General features: G+C 34.6%; 1 protein-coding gene across 2 annotated transcripts in view; it reads right to left on the reverse strand.

The window, feature by feature from the left end:
* The window catches only part of LOC145240040 (fibrillin-3-like), a 671,777-nt gene that overhangs the window by 221,519 nt on the left and 431,560 nt on the right, over positions 1 to 18,698 (reverse strand). For both annotated transcript variants that reach the window (XM_080103628.1, XM_080103629.1), the window contains 4 exons: positions 11,922 to 12,044; positions 4,962 to 5,087; positions 2,458 to 2,667; positions 1,333 to 1,458 (listed from right to left, as the gene is read on the reverse strand). In XM_080103628.1, the coding sequence (XP_079959754.1) occupies positions 1,333 to 1,458; positions 2,458 to 2,667; positions 4,962 to 5,087; positions 11,922 to 12,044 (585 nt within the window). The remainder of the gene's footprint in view (positions 1 to 1,332; positions 1,459 to 2,457; positions 2,668 to 4,961; positions 5,088 to 11,921; positions 12,045 to 18,698) is intronic.

Raw genomic sequence — 18,698 nt, forward strand, 5'->3', positions numbered from 1 at the left:
ATGTACGTGTTCCATTTCAGCTTTTTAAAATCTTGCAACTTTGAGTCATTTGGAGTTATGGTCTTTCTTTCTTTAGACTGTTTTCAAGATGGCGTCGCGAGATTGTTTCTCCTATTTTAGCGATAAAGTTTGATTTTATTTTATAAAAATAAAACTATTTGATCAATTCACGCGATTTTCTGTGAACGATATTTTCTTTTCATCATATGTATTTTTCTTTACTTTTGTGTGTGTGTGTGTTGCGTGTTTGTGCGTGTGTGTGCGTGTGTGTGTGCGTGTGTGTGTGTGTTTGCTTAACGGCATGTCCACCCTTCTTGAGTTATTTTATGCCGAATCGTGGTTTAGTGTTTAAATATATTTTTTTTTTTATTTATAAACAAAAAAATGTGAATAAATATATTTATAGTTTAAATATTTTTAGATTCGGAAACGTTTTAGTACAAAATTTAAAAAATTAAATGCATGAACTTTGTTAAAATACAAGTAAATTTGCAAAAAAAAAAAATTAATATGAATTTGCGTTGTGTGTAAATTTGTGATGATAAATATTTGCTACTTAAGTGTAGTTGCGTTTGTGTAAATTTGTGTGAAAGTATTTTATTTGTGTAAAAATATTTTGTTTCTCATAGGGAAGAATTCTATTACTCTGTTAACAGGTGGTCCATCAAGTCAGCTGGTCAAATCTAGCGTGGTTAAGTTTTGCGTTAATTCACAGCTTCATAGTGATTTAGTTTCATTCAAATTCGTTGAATCGCTCTTTTTACATCGGTCAACACAAGTAACTTATTTATGAAAGTTGCAAACCTCTTCTCACAGAAGAGACATTACGAATCTATATCAGCTCTATCGCTATTTTGATGGCAAATTCTACACTAAAATTCAATGTATGACCCCCCCCCCCTGCAAAACATTCACAGTAAACACTTGTCCATCTACAACTATTATCAACAATTTCTCCTTATCTCTCTGTACCTAAATCAAAACGAAAATTCTATTAACAAAGTTTCTTTCCTAAGAATGGCATGTATGTGGAACTCTGTACCGCGGACCTGCTTTCCAACTGACTACAACATAGTCCTCTCCAAGTCCAATGTAAACAAGTTCTTGTTGAGCTGTCCCATAAATAAACAAGTTCTGTTCAATCTTTACAACTGTCGATTACTACGCCGTTGTCTCACGGACCACCTTACACTTAATAAGCCTTATCCTCAAGTTTCCTCTAGGCCTTGATAAAAGGTGACTCCCTTGTAAAAATCCCCGTACATAATAATACTAACTTGAAATTAGTTTTTGAGATTAAAAAATACAAAAGATCTAAAAGAGAGAACTAACCGACGCAAGCTTTTCCTGTCGAATCCATTTTATAACCGGGAGAACAGACACATCTGTAGCCCATGTCCAAATCTTCACAGGCGCCATTCTCACAAGCATCCGGGTACATTGCGCATTCGTTGATTCCTGAAAATAGAGACACAAAAGAAAAAGAAATCTAATGAAATCGCAGCAGAAACATGTATGCATATATGTAGTCAATAATGCTTGCTAAATATGAATATATATATATATATATATATATAAAGCTGAACGTGTGTGTGTGTATGTGGTCACGAATAGGCTCGTATATGGTTGACTATTTTAAAAAACTGATCACATATAATGATAGAAGATGTGTTGAGACACAGAAATGGGTATGTTTGATATGGTAGAACGGTGGTTCATTAAAATTGTGGGGTCTGCGTTCGCGCCTGGTCCACAAAGTATGGAAATAAACAATTTAAAAATTTAAAAAAAAGTTTACAAGTGTTTTTGATATATATATAATACTTTGATAAGTATGTTTTAACTTAAATAGGGATGGTATAATAAAATTGTGGGGTCTGCACACGCGCCTGACCTCCATAGAATGGAAATAGGCACAAACTTTAATAAAGACTTTTCATATCTATCTGCATAAGTATAATTTGATAATTATGTTTCAGTTTGAAGAAATATGGTATAATAAAATTATGGGGAGTTCGTTCGCGCCTGACCTCCATACAATGTAAATATGTCACAAAGTTTAACAAGGTTTTTTTAATATAGATCCACAGAATATTGTGATAAGTGTTTCAGTGTGAACAGGTATGGTATAATAAAGTATGAATAAATTATGGGGTTTATCTATTTTATTTTTACTTTCATCATATTTTGCTTTGGTTTTGATACCCCAAATTCGAAGCTATCTCTTTACAATCCTTCCTTTTCATAACCTATCATACTTTCATAAATCAGAGTCCATTTTCTGTAGGCTGTTTTTGAACCCAGTCAACGACGGGTACTTTTTCTAGTGTATATATATATATGGACGATAAAATTGTCGCCTTAGAAAAGACGACATTATTCCATTTCCATATATATTCACCTACTTTTTTGTTTGTTGAATCGTGTTAAAGAAGATACAAAATGTAATTTGCTTACCTCCACCATTGCCATTCTTTCCTGGGCCGTGTGGACAGACAGTGTTGTAGTTGAGGTCCCCTTTTTTGGGGCACACCTCACAAGGATAACCCCAGCCATTGTTATTGTTTTCCTCCATACAGCAGCAAGTTGATTTCGTTACCGCGGTAAACGATGGGTTACTGCACTGTCCGTGACGTACTTGGGTGTAACACAATCCACGTCTCGTGTCTGCAACGATAAATGCTTGCATGTCAGTAGATTATTTGAAACTATGTTTTTTACGAACAAATGAATATAGATGGGATTATTATTATTGGCTCACATGGAGCTTTCACACAAGTCAACAAACCATCTGATTGGAAACCTGTGGTGTTCTCTGGAAGCTAAGCGACAACAAGTCTCCCCAGACGTCCAGCTCTCTCCATCTCCTTCGATAGCTTTTGCAAATGAATTTGCGTCACCGCAACAGCCTCTTACCGTTGATTTCTCGCTGGCAGTGGTTTTTGGTTTATACTGGAATTTGAGTGGCACTAAGCCTCCCCAAGGTCCCAGTTCTCTTTGCGCTTGTTCAGTCGAGGTCTGGCCAGCGCTCTCTCTTCGGTCTTTCAAATCAAAAAATTATCAATCTAAAAATTATCAATCAAAAAATTATCAATCTAAAAATTATCAATCAAAAAATTATCAATCTAAAAATTATCAATCAAAAAATTATCAATCTAAAAATTATCAATCTAAAAATTATCAATCAAAAAATTATCAATCTAAAAGTTATCAATCTAAAAATTATCAATCTAAAAATAAAAGAGAAATAAAGATATACTTAGTTAACAAATATTTATTTACGAATAATTAAATTACCAAATTATGCAAAATAGTTAACACATAAGTATTGTTATATTTTTTCTCATTATGATTTATGGATTTAAGCATTACTTTTATTCGCGCCAATAATTGTTTCTTCATTTTCTGATTCTTTGCTCATAACTACTCTTGTTTAAATTCATGCATTGTTTAATATTTTTTCTAGTTACCCATCGATTCGATGTGGAATCCTAATCTTCTAGTTGCTGCTAATTGATTGCTGTCACCCCCCCCTTGTGCTGATGAGGAGATTGTACTTAAATAAACTTAATGTCGTCTCTGAAACGATCGTACACTATACCAGATTGTTATTCTTTTGATTTCTTTTGACATATGTAAATGATCTTTTATTAATTTATTAGTTTCATTTACTTGTCATGAACTCTACTTTAGCTCTAGATGATATAACTACCCGATATTGAGCTGAATATACATCTGCAATATTATTAACAACTAGTTTTAATTCATGTTTTAGTTTATTTTATTTGATGAAATAAATTTTATATGATCAATTGTCCTTTGTTCACTCAGAACATGAGAACAATAATGGAATTTTAAATGTTTTAGAAGCAGGGATAATGGTAAAGTTTACCAATAATAATAATAATAATAATAATAATAATAATAATAATAATAATTCTGATTTCGTTTATGAACGTCTCTCTGGAAAGGGATGGGATTCATTTCCAGAGAATTTCCCTTAATCTCGGCTTCAAACCAGGAGCTTCAAAGATTAAGGGTTTTCCTAAGGATGTTGGTGGTACCTACAATTGCAGAGGTCTGAAAGCCGCCTAAAACATCGAGGATTTATAGTTTTTTCAATAGTCCTTCCAGACGACTCGATACTACTCCTAGTGTGCCAACTACGACCGGGATTATTTGTGTTTAAACCCGTGTATACGCCTTATCTCCAAGGCCAATGGAGCATAATTGCTCCACTTCTCATTCTCCTTCTCTCTCACATTCCTGTCCAATAATAATAATAATAATAATAATAATAATAATAATAATAATAACTAGAGGGACCTGTGGAAATTCCACTGAGGACTCATTCATATGTAATATATTGATGTTGTCATTCTGTGGATGTTCAGCGAAAACGGAGACGCCCCGATATTATTGTAGCTCTTTTGTTAAAACTGCAAAAGTACTTACCTAAACTAGCAGGGACGCCCGGCATAGCCTGACTGAGCTTCAATTTATGGCCCTCTGTAAAGCTCGACTGAGCTTCAATTTATGGCCCTCTGTAAAGCTCGACTGAGCTTCAATTTATGGGTCTCTGTAAAGCATTCGCAATAACATCTTGTCTAGCTACAATCCCTGTCAACATTTTCCCTTCTATCTCTCTACTAAAAACTAATCGAAACCACCATGAGCAAATTTTCTCTCCTAGAACCTCCCGTCTGTATAACGCAATATCGCTTAGCTGCTTCCCAGCTGGCTACAACATTGTCTTTTTTTAGTCCATTGTTAATAAATTCTTCTGGAGCTGCCATCTTACAGAATCAACTTTTGCCTCACCAGCGCCATCATTACTAATCATCACGGTGTTGTCGCACTGTTCTCCTGATAGTTAACTCTTATCCTTGAAGGACGTGTGGGTCTTAATAAGTGGAGTCTCTTTAGTAAAAAGGCATTGAAAAGTCAAAAGATTTACATACCACGGCAAGTCTTGCCATCAGACTGTAGAATGTATCCTTCGAAACAAACACACTTAAAGCTTCCTTGGTTGTTAATACACTGGCCATTGCTGCAAATATTCGGGTCATTCACGCACTCGTTGACATCTACAAAAGCAACAAAAAAAGAAAGAAAAATCGATTTCATGAACAATTGCAAATATGAAAATTTATTCACGAAATATAGATATAATTAATGTTTCGGAATTATTTTAGAAGAGGGAATGAAATAATAGTGGAACTAAAACATATATAATGAATAGAAGATACAGAAATATATGTAAGGAAAAGAAAAAAAAAAGAAAAGAAATTTAAGCACGGGAGAAAAAGAAAAAGAAAAGAAAAAAATATTGTTAGGAAATAGGTCGAACATAAGAAAGAAATATGGTAAATCATATTGTAGACACGTTTTACCGGAAGAGAGGGTCAGCTGATCGGATCTGCGTGTGAGTCACGTGATCAGGTTAGCTGGAGTCAGGGGAGTTTGGGTTGTGACGTAGAGAAGAACAGACGACTTAACAGGTCGTCCCTTCCCCTTCACTGGGGGGGGGGAGCTGACGTGTGTGAAAATAAGACCTTGAAGTAACCACACTGCATGTGAGTCACGTGATCAGGTTATCTGGAGTCAGGGGAGTTTGGGTTTGCACATAGAGAAGAACAGATGACTTAACAGGTAGTCCCCTATCCTTTACTGGGAGGGGGAAAGCTGACGTGTGTGAAAATCAGAATCAAGCAAGCAAAGACATTCACTTTCCATTCTTCTGCGATCGACATTTGAAAGGTAAATAAAAACTATATAAAACCAATCATCGTGTTGGAGTGAATGAATATTCGTCCAAAACAGGTTTCCAGTCTCCCCTCCAAGAACAAGATGAATTCCAGGTGAACAAGATCAACAACGCATGAAGAAGGTATGTCCAAAATACATGTACCACACACACACACACGCACACACACGAGCAATTAGATATGAATATATCACAAATAGACAGAACATTAGACGATCACACACACGGTCCCCTTTTATGATAACAATACAACAATATAAGTATCTGTAAAAAAAAGAAAAAAAAATTTAAGCAAGGGAGAAAAAGAAAAAGAAAAGAAAAAATACAAGTAATCCAGCTTAAGTCCTTAGAAGATGAATCCAAGTAAGATGAGAGTACTCCAGTATGAATTAATACCCGATACAAAATTTCAAAATGAAATAATCAGCTTTTATGTCTGTGTTCGATCTGAAAAAAAAGGCCGAAGATAAAATTCAATTCTGGGTTCCTGTTTAAAGGGATCCTCACGAAAATATCATATGTTGGTACAAGGTACCTTCAATAAGTTTCCAGACTTTTTCATTTGGGAACTTTTATTGATAGTACACACATGAAATTCTAATCCACTTCGGAATAATCTTGTGTAGCCGCGACGCACTTGTCGTACAGTTCCATTAACTTCTGAAAGGCACAATGGAAACCCTCTTGTGTGAGCATGTCAATAAACCTCGTCGCAGCCTCTTTCATCTCAATAGATTAAGAGTTTATCGGTTAAATATTTTCACAGATACACACATACCCGTTTTATTTATATAGATGAATTGAATCTAAAGGCAGTGACACGCAGAGAACTTTTGCAGGGCAGGTTAGGGTTAGGGTTAGGGTGCTCACGTGAAACAAAAGGGCAAATAGATTCGAGACTTTCGTATGGACACTTAATGGTAATACATACATGAAACTAATCCCACTTCGAAGTAATCTCCTCCGACTGCAGTGCACTTTACCGTTCCTACAACTTATGAAAGGCCCCATGGAAGTCCTCTTTAGTGAGCGTGTAAATGAGCCTCGTTACAGCCTCTTTTATCTCAATTTGCAGGGCAGGTGCTCAAGTGAAGCAAAAGGGCAAATACAAATTGCCTTCCATAAGATTCGAGACATTTTCGTATGGACACTTAATGGTAGTACATACACGAAACTAATCCCGCTTTGAAGTAATTTCCTCCAACTGCAATACATTTGTTGTACCGTTCCTACAACTTATTTTTTTTTAAAATTTTTTTTTTATTAAATTTTCACCCCAAGCCAGGCACATTGCCACTGTGGTGTAGGGGGCTACTATCAGGGGCAGCAACTACTGTGGCACTATGTTGGGATTTGGGAAGCAAGATGTCGGTTCACGTTACACTTGAACTTCTGCATGTCAGTACAGTTGGGGAAGCAGGAACCTGGAATGGAATTCCAGAGTCTAGCGGTTCTGGGGAAGAAACTACTGGAGTATAAAGATCTTCTACATCTAGGGATCTCTACTGTGTGGGGGTGAGATTTAGCTGCCTGTCGGGTTTGTCGAGGATGTCTACATCGTGGGGCACAAGTGTCTGCAGTTCGTCAGAGCATTCACCATTAAAATACTTGTAGAACAGGCAGAGGGATGCAATGTTTCGTCGTTGGGACAGAGGCTGAAGCTTAGATGCCAGTTCAGGGCCTATCAGATTGGCGACTCTTTTGAACCTTGTCTAGGAGCGAGAGACTAGCAGCAAATGCACCAGCCCAAATGTGACAGCAATACTCCATACATGGACGAATGGTGGCCTTATAGAGGTACAGGATACTTTCAGGTGTCAGTAGTTTTCTAGCACGGTAGAAAGAGCCTACCTTCTTCGCAGCGGCACTGGCAATGTTTTCAATATAATTGTTCCAACTCATGTTTCCTGTGAACGTTAGGCCAAGCAGTTTGAAAGATATACTCTTAGACAGGGAGTCACTGGCCATTGCTATTGGTGGCAGGGAAGGTTTCTTGTAATTATTGAAGGACACAAGCTTAATCTTGGCAGCATTGAATGTGACTATCCATTTTTGTCCCCATTCCACTACAATCGGAGGTCATCCTCTAGTGTTTCTGCCATTTCTTTAGTTATGTGTTCATTTGTTTTCCTGTCGTGCCTGTTATAGAGTGTGGTATCATCAGCATATATACCCATCTCAGAGGCAGTTTTGTCGGGGAGGTCATTAATAAATATTAGGAACAATAGAGGCCCAAGGATAGACCCCTGAGGCACTCCCTGAGGCACTCCCTGAGGCACTCCCTGAGGTATGGAAGTCCTCTTGTGTGAGTGTGCCAATGACCTTCGTCCCAACCTCTTTCATTTTCTTTCATCTTTTCAGTTGTCTCATAGCGACAGCCTCAAAGGTTTTCCTTGAGCTTAGGGAAGAACAAAAAGTCACATGAAACAAGGTCTACACTATTGGGAGGGTGAGGAACTGTCTTGATGCCAATGTTGGTCATGACAATGTCTTCCTTTCTGATCTTCTCTGAGCATACTTGGGGCAAATATCGCGCAAATCTTCCGCATCTTCAATTCTTGCAAATAACAGTGTGTACAGTTCCCATACTGATATAAATCTGTGCACATATTGTCCCTATTGACACACGATGTTCCTTACCCATGTAATTCTTTTTTGGCCAATCAATTCTGATGTTTTGATTTCCTTATTTCTCCCACACGTCTTATCGTCCATCACAGACTCGTGCTTTCCTTGAATCTCTTATGCACCTAAAAAAAATGATGCTTGATTGATGCAAGATTGTCCAAAAGCAGTCTGAAGTATTCCATACGTTTCTGTGGCATTTTTTCCAAGTTTAAAGTTAAAATTCAATTTTCAGTGCGTGCTACACCTCAAACTGGATTATTCAAACTACTATTTTCATCATAACGTCGATGTTACCTCCGACCCTCTTCAGGTTTATGTTGTGTACTCCGAGAATCTGCACAGCATTTTAAACAGGACATGAACTTAGCATGCTCTCGTTCTGTCAGCCATTACCGGGTAGAAATCTTAAGTAATGTTGAATTATCGTTTTAGAATTGGAATCAGAAAAATCGGAACATTTTAGGGTATCAGAATCAGAAAATGTTGTGCCTATTTACCGATGCCACAAAAACTATTCTTTCAATGTTTTCTTTTTATTTGATTTCTTTTTTAAACAAAATCTTCCATGGCTCGTAGTAATGTTAAAATAACAAATATTTGTTGATTTAATCAGTAAAACTAAAATCTATACATCCTCCTCCTCCTCCTCCTCCTCCTCCTCCTCCTCCTCCTCCACAAGTGTATTTTTTTTAGGCTTGAAAAAATATTTGCACATTTAACAAGAGTTTTTTCGGTAAGCGGCAAAAATAGCAACTTTACAGTTTAATATTTAGAAATTCATAAAGAATTGGAATTGGTAATTGTATTGGAAACAGGAAATTAGTACAGAATCGGGGAAAATATTGGAATCGTCCCATCACTAATATATATATATATATATATATATATATATATATATCGATGAAGAACTGTTAAAACGGATCCAAGCGGCTGCATCAGCCTTCGGAAAATTGAGAGCCCGTCTCTGGAATCAGAGAGGAATCAGATTAAAGACCAAGATGAAAGTGTACAGAGCTATTGTTCTACCATCACTCTTGTACAGCTCAGAAACCCGGACTTTCTACAGACACCACTTCAAGAGATTAAACCTGATACAACAAAGGCACCTCCGTCATCTAATGGGTATCTCTTTGAAAGACCATGTATCGAATTTTGAAGTACTAGAAAAAACTAAAATGCCCAGTGCTGAAGAAATAATGGTAACAAACCAACTGAGATGGACAGGACATGTCACGCGCATGTCAGACAACAGACTACCAAAAGCAGTTTTCTTTGGTGAGCTCAAAGAAGGTACACGACCCTTAGCCGCATCGAAACTGCGCTATAAAGACGTGTTCAAGAGACATTTGAAAAACACAAACCAACTGAACGACTGGAAAAGAAAAGCTGAAGATCGGATAGTTTGGAGAAGTGTGGTATCAGGCACAGTCGATGCCATTAGAGATCAAATCATAGCTGCTTGGAAAGCAAAAAGAGCGCGACTACGGGCGCCACTACCCTGATTTCCTGCCATCAGGTGTCACATCTCCAGCCGGGATTTCAGACTCTCATTACACCTTCGACACGGACACTAACCGACCTCCGCATCGTCGAAATTGACAGACTGCCCGATATATATATATATATATATATATATATATATATATATATATATATATATATATATATATATATATATAATTATTTTTTTACTATAATAATTAATTAAATAATTAAATACCTACAGACACTAGTGTTTCATCCTTTCGGGATTCTTCAGTGCAGGGTGTCACGATTACTACCAGTCGAACGATTCGAACCCCGCGACACGAGACATCTCTGGCTCGATTAGCGGAGGCCGTATCCATTCGGCTACCATTAATCATGTGAAATAGCGTTGAATTTTAAACATTTTAATTTAAATGTTCATTACGCCAGACAGACAGTGATCAAATCGTTATACGATGATCTACGCATAAGAGCTAAATTGACCGACTTTTAATTCAACAGAAAGTGCTCAACGATAAGAAACGTATTTCTTAAAGGGGCTGTATATATATATATATATATATATATATATATATATATATATATATATATATATATATATATATATATATATATATATAAGCATCTTTTAGGCTGACCTAAATTTAAATATTAAGTCCGGACGCCTCATATATTTCTTGTTGGTTTTTCTATCTCTATTTTTCTCTTCTATTCAACTTGCTGTCTTTAGATTATACTGATTGAATGAACAATGTTTATCAATTTTTTCTACCGGATTATATTATCACTGGATTTTAAATTCTTTTAAAGAATTCCTTTTAAAGAATTTCCTTTCGCTTTCGAATTACGATTGAAAAAAGTCTTCAAATAATCAGGAATTTTATTACCAGTTTGTTTTTGTTCTTTTCCACATTTCCTACATTTTGTTTTCACATTTCTTCAGACGTTTCTTAACGGTGATGAACATTTTACAATTTATGACTATCATAAATCGTAGTTTCATCTAATGCCTCAACCAGCTAATGCTAGCCCAGCTACAATTATAATTTGCTAATTTTTTTCTGTCTTTTGATGAGAATAGCAAGAACAGCATTCTTTGAAACTCTGCGGAATAAGGACTTTCAAAATTATTTGCAGGAGTATTCTGTCGAATAATAAATTTTACTGTAAATTTTAATTTACAGTTTTAATTTCTTTTCTCTTATATATATATATATATATATATATATATATATATATATATATATATATATATATAATTAAAAATAATATATATGCTGCTCCCCATTTAGGGGCACCAAATTGGCCAAAGGGAAAATTATTCCCAACTTGCATTTAGGTAAAAATGCACTTTCGTATGAATAATAGAATTTAATCAAAAAGTATCGCTAACAAAAACAAATAAAATCATCTACATAAAAACGCGATACATTTAGTAGTCGTGCGAGAGTAACCGCGTGGTAGAGGTTTAGGCTTCTTATCATGGGGTCCTGATTTCGAATCTCGCTAGATTCAGCCACTCTGATGAGTTGTAGACGACGAAACACGTGTCAGGGGATAATTATATTTTTAAAATAATATATATGCCGCTCCCCATTTAGGGGGTATCAAATTGGTCAAAGGAAAAATTATTCCCAACACGCATTCTGGTAAAAATGCACTTTCGTATAAATAACTGAATTCATTCAAAAAGTATCGCTAACAAAAACAAATAAAAGCATATATATATATATATATATATATATATATATATATATATATATATATAGTAATGAAAATGAACCGAAAAAGTTTTATGTGCTTTAAATGTAATTCAAAATAGCAAAATGTAATTAATACCTGTCCATTATAATAGATGTCTAAAAAAACATTGTTTTATTTTGATAAATATAAGAAACAGCTTATAAAAAATTATAAATATAATGGATAGCTTTCCTTCATTCAATGTTTTTCAATTAAAAAAGTAGATCTAAATTATGCATTCTCGGAAGATAAATTTATGAGTATTAGTCAATAACAGCTAAAAATTTCACTTTACCAATACAAACTTCTCCGCCCGCAGAAAGGGTGTAGCCGAGATTGCAGATGCACTTGAAACTGCCGTCCATATTCACGCACATTCCATTCGTACACATTCCATTGAAAGAACATTCATTGTAATCTGAAAGAAAAGAAAAATAATAGGAAAAATTAAGAAGAGATGATTTCGTGTGACGATGCCATTCAGAACATTCACATGGGAGGATTAAACCAGGTTCGCTTTTTGTTGCCATATATTTTATTACATAAAACCTTGCGTTGCACAGGATTGATTGAAAACCTCATGTTCTATTTTGATAAGGCTACAGCTCTACCACCTTGTTGATCGCTTTTCATGTAAATAATGAAACAATATATATTATAAGTATATATAAAACACTGTAAGATTTGTCTCTATTATAACAGATTAAGCTGTCTGAAGATATCAATATTCTAACCTAAAATTCAATAAAAATTAATGTTGTTTTTACCGTTTGCGAAACTCAATTATGTTCTGCAAAGTAAAGATAAAGAAAGAACATTTTCTTCTATACAAAAAAAGAAAAAAAAAACAAACAGCATGGATAAATATTTAAAGAATTGGAAGGAGAAAATCTTTCCTCCAAAATTATTGAATTAGGCATAAAGTAACCCGAAAAGGGTTGACATGCCATAAAACAAAACCACCAAACCAAACACGATGAATAAATATTTGAAGATATAAACAACTTAAAGCATAATTTTTTTTTTTCAAAATTACTGGAGTTAGCATTAAATAACCCGATATTCTGTAAGACAAATCAACCAAACCAAACCCCATGAATAAATATTTGAAGATATATTTATATAACTTGAATCATAAACATTTTTCCTAAAATTACTCTATTGGTATTAAATAAACAGACTAACGGTTTATATACGGTAACTTTAAAAAGTTTGAAGACTTTTTTGTCCGGAATTTCAAATTGTCGGAGACTAAGATGAGTAACCCATTTTTATGATTTCAGGTTCAAATGAACAGCTACAGCAGGAATTGGAATACCCTCTAGTAAAGCCTGAGTGTCACAGCTGGTGAATGCAATCTTTAGAGGTTGTCGTTATGTGACAATTGAGGAGATAAAGGAGTCTATGATGAAGTTGGTTGTTTTTGTTTTACGGCATATCAACCCTTTTCAGATTATTTAATGCCAAATCCAGTGATTTTGAAGAACAATTTGTAATAGAATACATTTGGTTTTTTTTTTCAAGTCGGTTTCTATTTAACCCATAGTTGGGACCCTAATAGGTACTACCAGTCCAGGTCAGAGTGGACCTGGGAGCAATGGCAATTAAAGGGTGGCTCCACACTCCCCAAAGCCCGCAAGCTGGGGCCTCACGATCGGATATAGTTTAAGGTCATATCCAGGACCGCTATGATGAGGGTAATTTACATGCTTACACACTTTTATCGGGCCTTACAGAACTTGTTTGCATGTACAACAAGTGCATTGCATCTGGAGGAGATTACTTCGAAGGGGCTACAGTTTCATGTTTGTCAATAAAACAAAAAGTCTGAGAATTTATTGAAGGCACCTTGTACGTCGTAAAATAAAACAACCAAATTTAGTGTTTAATCGTACATCATGATTTTTTAATCAGGGTTAAAAAATATTTTTAACGCAAACCACTTTACAAATAAACTGAATAAACGTAGGAATAATATTAACATTTGTACAAGATTTTTGGTGTATGACAACGTTGCTAGGTTAAAAAACAAAAACAAAAAAAAAAACAAAAAAAAACAGACATGATAAATCTGTCCAAATTTGAGATCCTTTTATATGCTTCCCGTATTTGCTGATGCTAGATTAATATTATTTGGTGCTTGCACAGAATCCCCCTCACCCGATGAAAAACAAAAATAAATAAATAATCTGTGTGATGTACGTACCTGTGACTGTAAAATCATATCATACACCAAAAATCACGTACATCGATCAAGTACTTTGATTTTTATAAAGAAAGTCATTTTTAAACGAATTTAGACTGACTAATATATGTTTTTTTTACGATCTGTAATACTGTATGGTTCTTATTTTGTCTCACGGGCAACATCATGTACAGAGTCAATGAATACCCTATAGAATAACACCTGCGGACAATCTGATTATACATTATTGTTATTCTGATTTTCCTCTGTGATTAGGTGCTCTACCAAAGCTTGAACATCTAGTTTACTCTGATATTTCACCCTCAGCTAAAAGGATGAGAGATGTATTCATACCTCAATTAAAAGTATTAGCAAAATCGATTCCTGATCCCGGTCCATAAGGACCCGTGGTGTAGTGGATAAGATAACTGGTGTATTAATTATTTGGTAAGATTCAGTTGTAAAGTTACACTCTTCTGGAGGTTGGAGGTTTAATCCTCAATGAGGACGACATTTCAAATGCAATTGAAAATTACGCAGAATTTCTACCCAAGTCAGGGTTGACGAAACAAGAACATGCTACCCCTGTAGATTAAATCAATTGGAAATTCCGTGCTGATTCCCGAGTTCGAAAGAAAGATTCCCGAGTTCGATAAGATACACCTGAAGAAGGTCGGAGGTTATATCGACCGCCTTGATAGAGTTCAAAATAGACTTCGTAGCCTCGTAGGAGATGTCCTTTTCTCCTCCTTGCAACCTCTATCTCACAGAAGAGATGTTGCGAGTTTGTCTCTGATGTATCGTTATTTTCATGGAAAGTGTTCGACTGAGCTTCAATCTATGGTCCCCCCTCGCCAAACTTTCACAAGAAACACTCGTCTAGCTGTAAACACTATCAATAATTCCCCCCACTCTTTATCTGTGCCTAAACCTAAACGTAGATTCCATGAACAAAGCTTCTTTCTTAGAACTGCACGCCTGTGGAATTGTCTTCCGTTTTCCTGCTTTCCGGCTGACTACAATATGGTTGTGTTCAAGTCTAAAGTAAATAAGTTCTTGATGAGCCGTTCTATATAAGTTATCAAATTTACCAAATTTTCATTACTAATGATTACTATATTGTCCAATTTCTACTGTACACTCTTTAACCCTTATCCTTGAGTGGCCTCTTGGCCTTGATAATGTGGTGATACCTATGTAAAAAAAAAAAAAAAAAATTGTGAAAATAACACTCGACGAGAACAATTGTCCTAAAAATCCAAATAATACGATATAGTAATCCTCATCTGAACAATTAAAAACAACACAAAAAAACTTCATCGTCATAATGCAATTTTCATTTTAGATATGTATAGTTCATATTTTTATTCATATGCAGATGCGTCCGCCACAATCATGTTGACACACCGGTTCTCGCCAGATCACTGAAGTTAAGCAAAGTTGAGCCTGGTTAGTACTAGATGGGTGACCATTTAGGAAGGTTAGGCACTGTATGTACCGCACCGAGTTTTGGAAATTTCCAGGTTGGTATCTGGAGACGCGTTAATTCACTGGGAGAGATGCATCCCAGTTTTCATTAAGACATACATTTAGGAGAAGGTAACTCTGATGTAAAAACCTGCGGGCTACTGTATACTCTGTATTGTGGCAGTCATCTGGACCGGCGAAGGTTAGTAGTAATACCAAAGTGTAGTTGGTTCTACACAAAGCCTTCACCACAATAAACAAATCATTTGTGTGGATTTCCGAGCAACTTAGTTGTTGTGGCGGAACCTCATACGTCGAAATCGACGGGAGAGTCCATCATACAAATGCGTTATTCATGATAAAATAAAGAAACAGAGACACGTGCACTCATTTCTGTTATTCGGTTATGTAACCTTTTTAGGCGTTGGACCCTTTTTCACGTTTTCCTTATAACGAGGTCAAAATCATCTACAAGTTTTTTTTTTTTTTATTATTGTGAGGAAAATTCAGTTCCCTAAAAGAAGCACATTAGCTTGATACAAAAAATAAAAATTATCTGTTTCGAAGCATTTCTTTTCTGGTCAAGGATAGAACATCCACTACACTTATCCTCGCACGTAGGTCGTCATGGTTTTTCTTCCATGTGTCTATCCTTTTGACTGTCTCTTTTTATGATTTAAGCTCTTGATAAACATTATTTCCACATGGCATGATAATTACTCGCGAGGAAATCAGCTGTTTGTTACTAAGCTAAAAATGGGAAGCTTACTTGACCTTTCGGCTGGAAGAAACGTATGTTTTAGTATTACATTTAATCTTTTTCGTCCTCGGTAAATGAGATAGAAATTCTCCTAGATTGAGGCCATCAAAAAAATTTTATTTCCAAATGGAGAGATTAAGTTTCTCCGCATTAAAAACTGACACTATGCCTTATTCTTACCTTGTGGGGAGGACATTAAATAGAGGCAGGTGTAATAATTTGACTTCGCTCGAAACATTTGATATTCAAATGTGCTTAACTTACATTTTTATTAGTGCGAGAACTATTACTCAGAATCGAAATTGGAAATCGAAAAAGTCGGAACATTTTGGGGTAACAATTTTTCCAATTTTATTGTTTTTATTTCTTTGCTTTAGTTTAACTTTACGAATAATATTTTCAAATCTTTACAAATAATCTTTTCAAATCTTTACAAATAATGCTTTCAAAACTTTACGAATAATATTTTCAAACCTTTACGAATAATATTTTCAAACCTTTACGAATGATATTTTCAAAACTTTACGAATAATATTTTCAAATCTTTACGAATAATATTTTCAAACCTTTACGAATAATATTTTAAAACCTTTACGAATAATATTTTCAAACCTTTACGAATAATATTTTCAAAACTTTACGAATAATATTTTCAAACCTTTACGGATAATATTTTCAAACCTTTACGAATAATATTTTCAAAACTTTACAAATAATATTTTCAAAACTTTACGAATAATCTTTTCAAATCTTTACAAATAATGCTTTACAAACTTTACGAATAATATTTTCAAACCTTTACGAATAATATTTTCAAACATTTACGAATAATATTTTCAAACCTTTACGAATTATATTTTCAAACCTTTACGAATAATATTTTCAAACCTTTACGAATAATATTTTCAAACCTTTACGAATAATCTTTTCAAAACCTTACGAATAATATTTTCAAAACCTTACGAATAATATTTTCAAAACTTTACGAATAATATTTTCAAACCTTTAAGAATAATATTTTCAAAACTTTACGAATATTATTTTCAAACCTTTACAAATAATATTTTCAAACCTTTACGAATAATATTTTCAAAACTTTACGAATAATATTTTCAAACCTTTACGAATAATCTTTTCAAAACTTTACGAATAATATTTTCAAAACTTTACGAATAATATTTTCAAAATTTATGAATAATATTTTCAAAATTTACGAATAATATTTTCAAAACTTTACGAATAATATTTTCAAACCTTTACGAATAATATTTTCAAACCTTTACAAATAATCTTTTCAAAACTTTACGAATAATGCTTTCAAAACTTTACGAATAATATTTTCAAATCTTTACAAATAATGCTTTCAAAACTTTACAAATAATATTTTCAAATCTTTACGAATAATATTTTCAAACCCTTACGAATAATATTTTCAAACCTTTACGAATAATATTTTCAAACCTTTACGGATAATATTTTCAAACCTTTACGAATAATATTTTAAAAAATTTACAAATAATATTTTACAAAACTTTACGAATAATCTTTTCAAATCTTTACAAATAATGCTTTCAAAACTTTACGAATAATATTTTCAAAACTTTACGAATAATCTTTTCAAACCTTTACGAATAATATTTTCAAACCTTTCCGAATAATATTTTCAAACCGTTACGAATAATCTTTTCAAATCTTTACGAATAATCTTTTCCAAACTTTTCGAAAATGTGTTAAAAACTTAACGATTAATGTTTTCAAAACTTTACAAAAATTTTACATTTGCAAAAACATATGCATATATCATATGGGGTTTGCTGTAAATCGAACACCCCCCCCCAAAAAAAAACTGACTCTATTTAGAACTTAAAAAAAATCGAAATCGGTAATTGTATTGGAACCCAAATTTAGAACAGAATCGATAAATGTATCGGAATCGGGAAAAATATTGGAACCAGCACTCCGCTCTCATTAGATTTCCGATATGCCAAGACCGTTCCTTTGCTGTTCCATACGTTTAGGGCCCATCCAGCTATCCTAGACTCATCGTGTCTATTTTTTTCCCCCATGTCAGGCTTTGTATATCTAGGCTCTCCTCAGTGATGACATTCACCTGAAAGCTATCGAACTATTCTATATACATATGCCATGACCCTGTGTTTTTTTTATATACAGTAGTCACCACTTATCAAGGCCCAGAAGCCACTCAGGGATAAGGGTTATTGCAAGTACATTACGTTAGTGTGGAGATTTGATGAAGTGTTTACTTAAGGGGGCGGTTCATTAAGAATTTGTTAACGTTGGACTTGAAGACATCCAGGTTGTAGTCAGGTGGGAAGCAGGCAGACGGAACAGAGTTCCACAGGCGTGTAGTTCTAAGAAAGAAGCTTTGTTCATGGAATCCACGTTTTGGTTTAGGCACAGATAAAGAGTGGGGGAAACTTTTCACAGTGGATTCAGCTAGACGGGTGTTTTTCGTGAAAGATTGGCGAGGGGGGACCAGAGATTGGAGTTCAGACGAGCACCTGCCATGGAAATAACGATAAAACAAAGATAGGTTGAACCGACTTCCTCCTTCAGCGGAAGTGTCAAGAAATATTCAATTTATAAGCTGTCCCCAGTCGCATGCATATATCGACCAAGGAAGATGAGGACGTTAAGTT

Source organism: Euprymna scolopes, chromosome 19, assembly GCF_053919585.1.
Source record: "Euprymna scolopes isolate OS-2025 chromosome 19, ASM5391958v1, whole genome shotgun sequence".
NCBI classification, from domain to species: domain Eukaryota; kingdom Metazoa; phylum Mollusca; class Cephalopoda; order Sepiida; family Sepiolidae; genus Euprymna; species Euprymna scolopes.